The sequence below is a fragment of the Cyrtonyx montezumae genome, unplaced genomic scaffold (genome assembly GCF_038088225.1).
Source record: "Cyrtonyx montezumae isolate F1298 unplaced genomic scaffold, pur_monq_1.0 scaffold_3, whole genome shotgun sequence".
Lineage (NCBI taxonomy): Eukaryota > Metazoa > Chordata > Aves > Galliformes > Odontophoridae > Cyrtonyx > Cyrtonyx montezumae.
Window position 1 is genome coordinate 95,237,268 of NW_027072034.1, and position 12,254 is coordinate 95,249,521.

At 51.5% G+C, this 12,254-nt stretch overlaps 1 protein-coding gene across 1 annotated transcript; it reads left to right on the forward strand.

Moving 5' to 3' along the window:
* Positions 1 to 367: 367 nt before the first annotated feature.
* On the forward strand, positions 368 to 2,340 carry BHLHE41 (basic helix-loop-helix family member e41). The gene is made up of 5 exons (XM_065742433.1): positions 368 to 617; positions 761 to 824; positions 938 to 1,045; positions 1,119 to 1,230; positions 1,336 to 2,340. The coding sequence occupies exons 1-5, from the start codon at positions 556 to 558 to the stop codon at positions 2,295 to 2,297; spliced, it is 1,308 nt and encodes a 435-aa protein (XP_065598505.1). The 5' UTR covers positions 368 to 555; the 3' UTR covers positions 2,298 to 2,340.
* Positions 2,341 to 12,254: the final 9,914 nt, after the last annotated feature.

Consider the following 12,254-nt stretch of genomic DNA (forward strand, 5'->3'; position numbering starts at 1 on the left):
TAAGAGTGGAGACGGAAAGGACGTAAGAGATTGGAGTCGATTTAAAAATAATAATAATGATGAAAACATGAATAAAAGTGGGGAAAAAAATAAAAATAAAAATAAAAATAAACCGCACCGCTAAAATCGAACAGCAGCGGCACCCGCGGCAGCCGCACGGGAACGCCGCTCTCCCGCAGGGCGGCCCGGGGACCCCCCGCACCCCCTCCCCGCAGCCCTCCGAGGGCTCCCCCCCCAGGCCCCGCCCCCCGCCCCGCCCCCTCCCGCCCGGCGCGCGCCGCACGTGAGCCGTGTGCGGGGCGGGCCGGAGGCGCGCGTGCCCCGCGGGCAGCTCAGCGCGGCGCGGCGGTGCTGCGGGCGGGTGCGCGGGAGCGAGGCGGGCAGGGGGAGCGGCGGGGGCGGGGGGGGCCGAGCCGCCGCACGCTTTCGCCACTGCACGGGAGAGGGGGCCGGAGGCTGCATGTGCGCAGCTCCGCCCGCGGATCCCCGAAGCCCGCTCGCAGCATCCCGCGGATCCCGGCCAGCGCAGCGAGGGAACGCCGCCCGCCGCTTGCCATGGACGAGGGCATCTCCCGCCTGCCCGAGCGGCAGCTGCTGGAGCACCGCGATTTCATAGGGTAAGCGTCCCCGCCGCGCCCCGCTCCGCTCTCCCGGGCGGAGTGCTGCAGAGCGCTGCGGGAGGCGGCTCCGCTGCCCCGCTGCCCGTTACTGGGGCGCCGGGCCGCGCTCCGGGCCGGGCTGCAGCTCCGCGTCCCCGCAGGCTGGAGTACCCGGCGCTCTACATGTGCAAGCCCAAGCGCGGCGTGAAGCGGGACGAGAGCAAGGTAAGGGCTGCACCGCGCTCCCAACTTGCCCGGCGCGTTGCGCTGCGGTGCGGTGCGCGGGCTGTGCGGGGCTCCGGGGCCGTGCGTGACCACGCCGGGCGCCTCCGTGCCAGGAGACGTACAAACTGCCGCACCGGCTGATCGAGAAGAAGCGGCGGGACAGGATCAACGAGTGCATCGCGCAGCTGAAGGACCTGCTGCCCGAGCACCTCAAGCTCACGGTAAGCCCGGGGGGGCCTCGGCTCCCGGTGGTGCCGCCGGGTTGAGGCCGAGCGCCCGCCGCCTGCCTTGCAGACGCTGGGGCACCTGGAGAAGGCGGTGGTGCTGGAGCTGACGCTGAAGCACCTGAAGGCGCTGACGGCGCTGACGGAGCAGCAGCACCAGAAGATCGTCGCGCTGCAGAGCGGTACGCGGGCCCGGGGGCGGCGGGCGCGGGCAGAGCGGGGCAGCGCGCGGCGGCGGCGGCGGGCGAACGCTGTCCCCCCCCCTCCCCGGGGGGGCTTTCCCGCAGGGGAGCGCTCCGTCAAGTCTCCGGTGCAGGCCGACCTGGACGCTTTCCACTCGGGCTTTCAGACGTGCGCTAAGGAGGTGCTGCAGTTCCTGTCCCGCTCCGAGAGCTGGACCCCCCGCGAGCAGCGCTGCGCCCAGCTCCTCGGCCACCTGCACGCCGTCTCCTCGCAGTTCCTGCCCGGCCCGCGGCTCCTCTCGCCGCCGCCGGGCCCGCTCGCCAAGGGACCCTCCTCCTCTTCTTCCTCTTCCTCCCCGCCCGCCCCTCTCCGCGCGCCGGCCCGCAAGCCGGACGGCCAGGCGCACTGCGTGCCCGTCATCCAGCGGACTCACGCCGCCGAGCCGGGCGCCGAGACCGACACGGACACGGACAGCGGCTACGGCGGCGAGGCCGAGGCGCGGCCGGAGCGCGGCGCGGGGCCGGCGGGGCCGCTCCCCGCGCTGCCCATCAAGCAGGAGCCGGCGGGGGACGAGGCTCCGCCCGCGCCCAAGCGGCCGAGGCTGGAGCGAGGCGGCAGCCCCCCGCCCGGCGCCGCCCTGCCCGGCGCTGCCCGCGGCGCCGACGCCGCGCTGCTGAGCTCGCTGATGGCGCTGGGAGCGGGCGGCGGCGCGGCGCCCTTCGGACAGCCGGCGGCCCCCTTCTGCCTGCCCTTCTACTTCATCTCCCCCTCGGCCGCCGCCTACGTGCAGCCCTTCCTGGATAAGGGCGGCCTGGAGAAGTACCTCTACCCCGCCGCCCCCATCCCGCTGCTCTACCCCGGCATCCCGGCGCAGGCGGCCGCCGCCGCCGCCGCCGCCGCGGCCGCCGCCTCCTTCCCCTGCCTCTCGTCCGTGCTCGGCCCCGCCGACAAGGCGGCCGGGCCGTCCCCGGCGCCCCACCTGCCGCCCCCGTTCGCCGCCGCCGCGGAGCCCGGCGAGGAAGCGGAGCCCGTGGCCGCCGAGGAGCCCGGCGCCGAGGGGCCGTGAGCGCGGAGATGCGGGCGGGGAGGCGGCGGTGGAGCCCGCGGAGCTCCCTGAGCCGCTGCCCCACGGAGAACCGTCCCGGACGAAATTTGCTACTCAGTATTTTTTTAATGTTTGGCTTTATAAGTGCATACATATGTTAAAGAAAAAAAAAAAGTGAAAAAGAAGAAGGAAAGGAAGAAAAATAGCAAGGATGCTTTCTCTCTCTCTTTCTCTCTCTCTAAGGTAACTTAAATGTCGCACCTTATCGTGATGGGTTTGTAGTGTCCCTGGGTCCCGCCGAGATGCTCGCACCGCGCCGGGCGGGCTCAGGTTGGGGCGGAGGGGCGGCGGAGCCCCGCACCCGTGCCAGCACTTTATGGGCGGCCGCAGTGCCTTGGGCACCCCGGGGCGCCGCCGGCTTCGGGCGTGCGGGGAACGAGGGCAGAGCCGTTATGTAACCCCGCGTTCGGTTGTTCTGTTCTCGGCTGAGGTGTACAGCTGTGGCAAGTGCGTCTGTGCTCACCCCTCTTTATTTAATTCAGTATGTGCCCCAGAGATTCCCCCCTCCCCCCCCACCCGAACCGTGCTGTATAAAATGAATGTTTCTGCACTGAACTACGTAAAGAAAACCCCTCTCTCCATCCCTAAGAAAGCGGAGAGCGGCTCGTCAGCCCGAGCTCATTTGAGCGTCAATTCTGACTGACACAAACCGGAGGAACCCCCCCCCCCCCCCCACCCCCGCTTTGCGATCGCACGCTGCCGAGACCTTTGGGGCAACTTTCCCGGCCGGGTTCTCCCCTCATCCCAGTCCCGAGCACCGTGATTTCCCTTTCTGGAGCCAAACCAGACGCCAGATAATCACACAGATAAAGCTTTTATAATAAGGCTTAAACCAAGACCTTGCCTGGATATTTTTAGTTTGTTGCCAAGGTAGCACTGTGAGAAATCTCACTTGAATGTTATGTAAGAGGTGAGACACAACAGTCTGACTCGGCGCGAGCGCGTACCCGGCCCGGCCCGTCGGTTCGGTGCATTGCTGCTGCTGTTGCTGCTGTTCGCCTCAAACGCTGTGTTTAAACAACGTTCCAGACCTTACCGGCCTACCGAGTGGCTGTATGTACATAGTTGTTAATACATCCAATTAATGATGTCTGACATGCTATTTTTGTAGGGAGAAAAAAAAAATATGTGTTAACGATATTTTGAGTTAAATATCTTTTGGGAGGATTTGCTGAAAAAAGTTGCACTTTTGTTACAATGCTTACGCTTGGTACAAGCTTATGCTGTCTTAAATTATTATTATTAAAAAAAAAAAAGAAATAAATCCTGTCTGCAAGAAACCAGCTGGTTTAGAACAGATTAGTATGTGATATATTAGAGACCAATCTTTATATTCCGTATTTTCCAGCACTCCATGAATTCTATTATCTAAATATTTCCACACTATTTTGTGATTAAAAAAAAATTCTTACTAAGGAATAAAAACTTTAATACGCAAAATGGGGTTGTCTACTGATTAAAAACCTTATGCTGAATACATAATGATCAGAGGCTGCAGCCAGTGGTGATCGCTGGGTGCCTTGTCACGTTTTTGAGCTGGGTTTCAATGTGCTTGGTTTCCTTTAAGTCGGTTCGGCCAACTCCGGCGTAAGAGGTGCGTGTTTTCTGAGGCATGCACGTGGAGCAGGCATGCTCCTTCCCGATGCTGGCCTTTTCCCTCTTCTTCCTGCAAAACGCTGGTTTTGTCTTTGAAAATGAATCCTTTCCGCTGCTGTGTGTATGCTGTGTGCACTCACTGTGAGCAGACCTTTGCGATCTGCGTGATGGTGGATGCCACGAGTACCTGAACTCCAGAGTGCCAGCCCCAGCCTGGAGATCATCTAGGGAAGCTGAAGCTCGGGCAGGGGGAGAGCAGAAGGGGGAGCAGAGGAGTGGGAGCGCGCAGAGAATGCGCAGCGTGGAAGTACAGTGTCCTAAAGACTTCCACAGGTTTAATATCTGAGCCGCTGATCACCTTTTCTTACAAAAATTCCTCCTGTTCCAGGGAAATCGAATTAAGAAAACCCTCCAACAGTAGCCTACGTTTATGTAAGAGAGATACAGGGAGTGCTTCTTGCTCCCTCTTCTGGTTTCTCAGCACCAGTGCCCTGCTGTTGAGACAGAATGAAGTTGGAGCCCTGAGATCACAGCAAACTCCGGGACCCGTGCTGACTCCAGTGGTCCTTTGGGATATAAAAGGACATATAAATCGGGTGAAAAATAAGTTATGTTCCTAAGCCGTTCAAACACGGTTGTTATGAAATAGGTGTGTGTCTCTGTGCATGGAATCTTTAGTAACATTAATTCCTGTTAGAAAAAGATACCATAGAAAGATCCCAACCTCAGTAGCTGTGATTTTTCCCATTCAGCCTGAAGGTTGCTACTTCACATCACTGCACCTGGCGAGATCAGCCAGGGGTGGGCTGAAAGCAAAATTTATCAAAGGCAGTGTTAAAAACTGCCACTGGCCATGGATGCCGTTGTTCTGAGCGTGGAGCTGTCACAGCAATGAAGGGGAGCTCCATCAAAGCTTCAGCAGCCACTTCGCTTTGACCTGCGTACCTGAACAGCTACACTGGGCTGACTGGAGGGAATGGGCATTACCATACATGAAGCCCTTCCTGCCATGCTATACATGCACACAAACAGCGGAGTCGTGAGCACTTCTGAAAAAAGCCCGACTTGGGTGGTGTGAAACCTGAGTGAGGACCAGGCTCTATGTCTCCATCAAACTTTCCAGCTTTTGGGAATACGGATCAGCTTAGATTTCATTGGGCTATAAACCAAGATCCTTACGGGGATCAGACCAATTTCAGTGTTTACCATGTACAATAACAGGATGGCTTATTTTTATTAGCCCTCAAATCAAGCGTGCCAAATGACTTCATGCCAAGTCACAGCATCAATGGAGACAATTTATTGCATAAAACATAAAGGCAAAATACGCGTGTTCAGATAATACCAATGCCTTACAAAATCAAACAAGTTTAAAAGAGGCTTGTAATTGGGGCTGATAACCCACTGCTGCTGGAGGCAAAAGGCAGATGCCAGGAGGGACCCAAAGAGTCAGCTCTTCATGTTTGTATTAAATCCCAAGCTTCCTCAGATCCCTTTGGAGCCTCAGTCAAACTGTATGTTCTACATTTTCTTACAGTTAAATATACATATATATATATATATAAACAACAGACATCGGCCTGGCACGCTTAAATATATATTCATTTGTGTGCAAATGTCAGTGCTTGTTAATCCTACCTACTTTCTGTAACTATAGTACATGGTGCAACTCTTAACTGTGCATCCCAGGTGCTAGGAGTGCAGGACTGGGCACTGTATGTATGGCATATGCTGGGATATACACTGTATTTCTCATAAACCATGAGATACAACACAAGGGGGTACATTTATTTTCTTAAGCAAGAAAGTCTGAAACAGGTCTTGGCCAGTATATTATGACGGCACAGAAGGTTCCACTATGGTGTGCTAAATAAACACAATGAGGTTGTTGAGCCAGTGGAAGGTAATACCATATAACTCCCACTTAAGGCAACGAAAGTTTTACATTCAGAAAGATTACAGTTACAGCACTCAAAATGGCCATTGACTCTGGTTAAGAAAGGCCTGACCTACCAATTAAGTCAGTGTGAGTCCATTTCTCCAGTGTAATTGGTTTTGAAGTAGGTCCTAAGTCTATGTTTCGGGGCTTTTTTGTTTGTTGGCTTGGTTTAATTTTTACTTCTAGCTGGGGCAGCCGACTGTGTTCAGTACTTAGCAAGCATGGGGACTGCATGCACTGCAGTGTTTCAGCACCGGCAAATTTATAGTCTGTGGGTCCCACAATGTGTTTCCTTTCCTCTTCAAACATCAGCTCCTGAACTCACGTGATCTTTGCCTTCACTTGAGAAGTTTCCTGCCAGTTAGCTGCAGAAATGTACTTAAAACATGACCTTAAAGAAAACAAGAAACAGAAATGCCAAATTTCCTCTCCATAAAATAACACTTGGGATTTTTAGAGCCGGTTTCACTCAAAAAAGCCTGACTCTCTCTTCACTGTTGTTGGCTGTGCTGCAGTCCCTGCAGCTCGCTGCAGAGCAGCTCAGAAACCATAGGCTCACCTGCCGCTAGCAGCAGCTGTGCAGGTCCCAAGCACACCCAGGCCAGAGAGAGCTGTCGCTGCCACTTGTCTCTGTGTCCCTTATGCAGGACACAGGTCTCCAGGGTTGCCCACCTTCCTTGAACACAAACATCACCCAGTCCCAGGTTGAGCAGTATGGGACTCTCAACCTCCCTGAACATACGGGTGCCTGGCAGCAGTGCTGCTGCCTGCTCCTGGGTCACCAGGGTACCTCCTCCTGCCTGGTAGCACCTTGAGGAGGCAGGTCATGCGTGGTATGGCAGCAGGCCATGGCCTTGTGCCTTGCAGAAAGCTGGGACTGTGGATTCAGAAAGCTCTGTAAGGCCCAGAGGCTGGGGACAGCTTTTTCCAGAATGCTTAGAGGCCTTTGCTTTCCTATTACGTACTTCCAAAGCTGTTTCCTCATCCCTGTTGATCCTGGTGCAGGCTACAAGCAGGTGCACTGATTTTCACCAGTCTTTGCAGACCTTTTACCTCAGCCGAGATCTTCTGGGGTCAAATAAGAAAATGACCATTTGTTCCTTATTAGAAACACGTCCACATTCCCTTCCCTGCTGAGTTATCACAGTGAGGTCCTCAATCTACCAGAAAGGAGACGACACAAACTGCCACAAATCTTGGCTGAGTGCTCTGGGAGCTGAGTCCCTCCATCCTCAGGTACCAGCAGATCCCCGAGTACAGACATCTGCCAGGCGTTGCTGTCTGCATGGCTGCAGCCCAGGGAAGCACTTCTGAGCTGCACCCCTGCTCATCCCCCTCAGTGCCAGTGAGCCAGGTCTCTGCAACACATCTCCATCCAGACCAAACCCGGAGAACCAATTACCAAAACAGAAACGCTTGTGGTCGCAGCACTCTCACAACTGAGCGATTTCTGAAGAACAGCCTCGGGAAAAGAGCTGTGTAAACGGGGCACCCTCTAACTCAGCACAGTAGGGCTCCCCGAGGCGTTCGGAGCCTAATCTGCACTACGGAGCCCACTGCGCTGACGGATGCCAAAGTGGACTTGATCCAAACCACCAATAAACAGAAAACGTTCCACTCGGCAAACTTTTACCTCAGTACGAGTCTGCTCCCAGCCGCAGCTTTTTGAGTGAGGACTGGTGCCCTCTGTTGTTGGTTTAGGGGACTAGGCATGAATGTGCATCCTTCCCTTGAGACAAAACCTTAGAGACGCTCTGGTTTTGACATGCACGCTGCTTGCTTGGTCTGAGCTGCATGCACTACGCTATGGACTTCAGTTGCCTCAGTCCGGAAAGGAGGGATCCGTAGGGAGCATGTGCCAACAGGATGAGTAGGAAAAGCCTGTTTACTGTCAGGCTATTAAAAAAGCAGACAATACACATAGAATAGGCAAGGACTGCTTCTTAGAAGTGCCACCAAGGTAAATGAAGGGGGTGGGAATGTCTGTGGGCAGGAGTCAGAGACAAAGCAGCCTGCAGCATCTCCTTACACCCAAGAGGGATGGAGTTCAAAGGGGCAGAGGACAGTTGAGCTGTCCGTCAAACTCAGCGACAAGGTTCTGTGTGTCCCTTATTTTCATTTCTCAGATCACCTGTATCTTTTCCAGGAAAAAAAAAAAAAAACAAAAACAAAATAAAACAAAACAAAACAAAAAACCCAGCAAAAACAGCTTGGTCAGAAATGGCATGCTTGTAGTTTAGGGTACAGGCACATCATTTGCATCTGTACAAGCCCATAAAGAAAGGATCTCTTCCATCTCCACACACATTGCCCGTGAATCCACATGATGTGACAGTGCTGTTTGAGAATGCTTCTTTGAAGGCACTTCTGCACCGTGACATGAGCTTCTGGCCGAGCCAGAAGGAGGTAGGTGACACTGCAATTCAGCCACGCAGTAAGGAACTACAGCCCACTTTTCTGACACATGATTTCAAACCACTGATGTGTCTTCAAATCAAAGCATGCCATGCACGGTTACTGCTTCTGCCACAAGAACCAAATCTGGCTATAATCAAAGTTGTCTTTTTTTGTTTGTTTTGTTTTGTTGTATGGCCTTCCTAGCAAAATAGGCAACTTGTATTTGCTGGCAAAAGGATCAGTTGGTTAAGTACAGTTACCTTGAAATGATAATAGACACATTTTTTATCTGCAGATGCAGCTGCCCCAAAATTGCATAGCTCGGATGGAATTCCTTTTGCTAATATCCTTTAGTTGCATTTTCACCTTCTGGCTTTGATCAGACATGGAAGCCATGAAATGCCACGCACCTGTCTGTGTGCATCACAGAATGAGCCAGCATGAGACAGAACACTGCCAGGAGGATTACGCTTGTTGGTAGGTCAGGCTCTAAGAGTATTTTTCTTCTTGAAGAAACTGGAGTCTTGATGATCTGCACTACAAGAAAACAAACCCGGTGGTTCGTCATATAATAGCTGGTTATTGTTGTTAATTCCAGCTTTCTCACTTCGTAGTCCCTGCCAGTGAACTTAAATTGGCCTAATCCTGCATGCCAAACTACTGCATTTCTGAAACCAGTGTGCTAAAATCAATGGTGGATGAAAACATTCATTTTGCAGGATAAAGCTTCAAGTTTAAAACAAACTAGTTAGATCTCATAGGTAAAATCATTGTGATTATTATTGAGTGAACTGGCCAAACGTGTGCAAACGGAGATATCAGAAGTCACTTCTTTTGAAGTGCTTCCATTGCTTAATTTGGAAAGCAGGCAAATCTTTTGCTATCAGGACAAAATTAATCCTCTGACTGAAGGGTTAGGAGCAGCTTCCTCTCTGCTTGGATATTTTGGTAACCCCAGACCACAGTACTGCTTACTATTGAGCTGCCTCTGCTCATTTACCTCTTGCTCAAGAGCTAGAGACCGGATGCTGAGCCAGATTGGCCCTCCAGCCTGAGTGAACCATTGTTGGACAACTCTACTTCTGTGAGACCAGATGGACTTTTAGTAAAGGATTCATATTCAGAAGTAGGTACATAGAGATGATGAGCATTCTGTGGAGGCGCTTCACCTCCCTGGGCCTTAGTTTTCCAATCTGATGAAAGCAATAATGGTACTGACTGGCCTGACTAAATGCAGATGTGTTCATATGCCACAGATTTTTCTTCCTTGAGAATTTTAGGCTGTGTTCCAACAGTGTCAAACAAGCACTTTCACCAGGTATTCACACTTCTCAGGCTGCTGAGCCTGATTTTGCCTTTGCTCACCATACCCATAGTGGCTGGCCTGTCTTATTGCATGCCTGGGATGGGCCAAGTCCATTTTTTCCTACCAAAGCAGGTGCCAGCTCCCAGAAGCAGGTGCTTCCAACTAAACAGTTCCACAGGTAACTGTGGATAAAGGTAGCAGTAAGAACTTCACTGAGCAGGACTTAAGATACCACGTGGCTGATTATTCATTGCTTTATCAAATACCTGTGGCTGCGCTAATTATTACCAAAAGGGCAATGCTTAAAATGATAGCTGATCTCAGAACTGAGCAGATGTGTTAAGAGTCTTTGTGCTCAGCCTCACTGAAGGGTGCTCCTTCTGTACAAGTCTCCGGAGTCAGAAAACAACTGCAGAAAGGCAGCCTTCTTCTACAGGTTAACTCTTGCGCACTTTTTCTCTTCAGCCCCTATAATACTGAAGGGCTTATACAAAAACAACTGCGGAATGGCATCCGAGGTGCTTGTGTGTTGACAGGACGTCAGCAGAGCTGTGGGAATACTGGAATACTTTGGACCACTGAGCACATTCAGCCTGCTCAGTCAATCATTCCTATTGATTAGCTGCAACGTAGCACTTGGGAAAGGACTTAGGGTGCCTCTTACAACCGCACTGCTTTCAAAGAAGTGGCTGAACTGAAGTTGAAATAAGAGGGTTTTATTTCTTTACTTACCTTTCCTTTTTATCCCTTTAGAGAAAAAGCTGTTTAAAACTAAGCAAGAATTCATCTTCAGAAAAGCCCACCTACCCCTATCAGGTCTGCGTGCTGCTCTTACTACAGTTAAGTCAGGGTGACTTCCTGTCATCCTCTTGGTACCTTGAAAAAATATACTTTATTGCAACACTATCCAGATGGCATGGCCAAGATCAGGACCACAGTGGGCTAAGTACTATTTGCCAAACAAATAGGAAACGAGGCACGGTTCCCCACAGGGCTTGCAGTATATATAGACAAAGTGAATGATGATGAAGCAGCATTATCTCAAGCTTACAGCTGGGGGACTCCAATCCAGAGGGATTATATTAGCTCGCCCAGGGTTACACACAGGAAATCTGTAGCTGAGCTGTAAAACAAAACAAGAACTCCTCAGTCCCAGGGAAATACACCACAGTGGAATGTTTCAACTCACATCAGAGTTTTTAGAAAGCTACCAGGCCTGAGTGCTCCTTACAGACAGTGAGTATGCTCACTGCTACAAGAACACAGCTCTTTGTAAGCATTGTTGCGTCCTTTCTGGAATAACACGTGTAAATATGGAATGTTGTGCATTTTACGTGATCTGTGTGCTGTACGTCTAGACAATCTGCTTTCCAACCAGCTGTGACTGCTGCTCCAGGCGTGTCAGCATGTACTGCTGCCCTCTCGTGTAGACCTCGCTGTAATTACAGTTGATTTGATAGAGTCAAAGAGGCAAGATACCCGGCACCCTGCGTCAGGTGAAAACTTACACACCAACACTCAGCTAATGCACATCATTACCTTTCTCATTCAGCTGTGTCTGTGTCTCATCCATGCTCATGCTGATCATGAGGCAAGCTACATACAATGCAAATCCAGGTCATAGTTGTGGTAACTGTGATGCAGATTTTTCAGGTCAAGGTAGCACATAAGACAACAGCAGCAGCAGTTGTCAGCAGTACTGTAGTTAATTACAGCAGCAGTGCTGTAGTTAAATGGTGGCTGCAAAAAGTATGCACAGAAAGGGAAAACATAGCTGAAACAGCATCATTTCTGTATTTTGGAGGAACAGTATAAATGAAAGCATGCTACCGGGGAACAAACCAATGTCTATGTAGTTAATAAAGGAATTAAATTATGAGACAGAGGTGTTGGAAAAAGCCTGTTGTAGGCCAAATATCCTTCACTAATGTGCTACTGCACAGGAATCTGTCCTGTTGAATGGACTTCACATTGTTTTTGTAACTGCTTTTCCTCGATACAGCTGTGACTCAGAGGACTAGAAACTGAAATCAAAGTAATAGATAACTAACCCACGTGGACCAAAGCAAATACCAGAGACTGACAACCAGCTGGCTGCTCTTTCAGTTGAGACTCCCTTCCGGTGTGTAGCTGTTACACCACATTAAACTCCTGGATGACTAAATTAAAAGGGCTACTCTAATGATATTCCCTTCACTTCACAAGAGCCTGCAGAAACTCCTGCAGCCAGGGATTCAGATCTGAAAATCACCGCTAGAAAATAAAACAATCAAACTTTAGTTGGCAAGAAGAATGGTTGCTTTAGCCAGGAGTTGCAACTGACATGCATAGAAGAGAAACACCAGGGCTGCCTATAGGAAGTTTCTTGCCCAGGGGCACAGAGGTGCACCAGAAATGGCATGCAGACACTGTCAATGGCTGATCAGGTGAGGAGGGTGCTCAGGTAAGTTTATCACCTCTTTGCATCAAGTTTTTTCTTGCATTAGCACATGACAAAGAGGCCCCCTGCAGGTCACCCACCAAACAGTAGCATACGCTTAGCAAATCAAAACCATGGTTTGTTGACGTGACAGCACACACAAAACTAAAAATAGAACAAACCAGACCAGTCAAGACTGTCCCTGTCCAATATTTCCTGAGAAAATTAATGATGTAACAGTGGCTGACCTAGCCAACATTC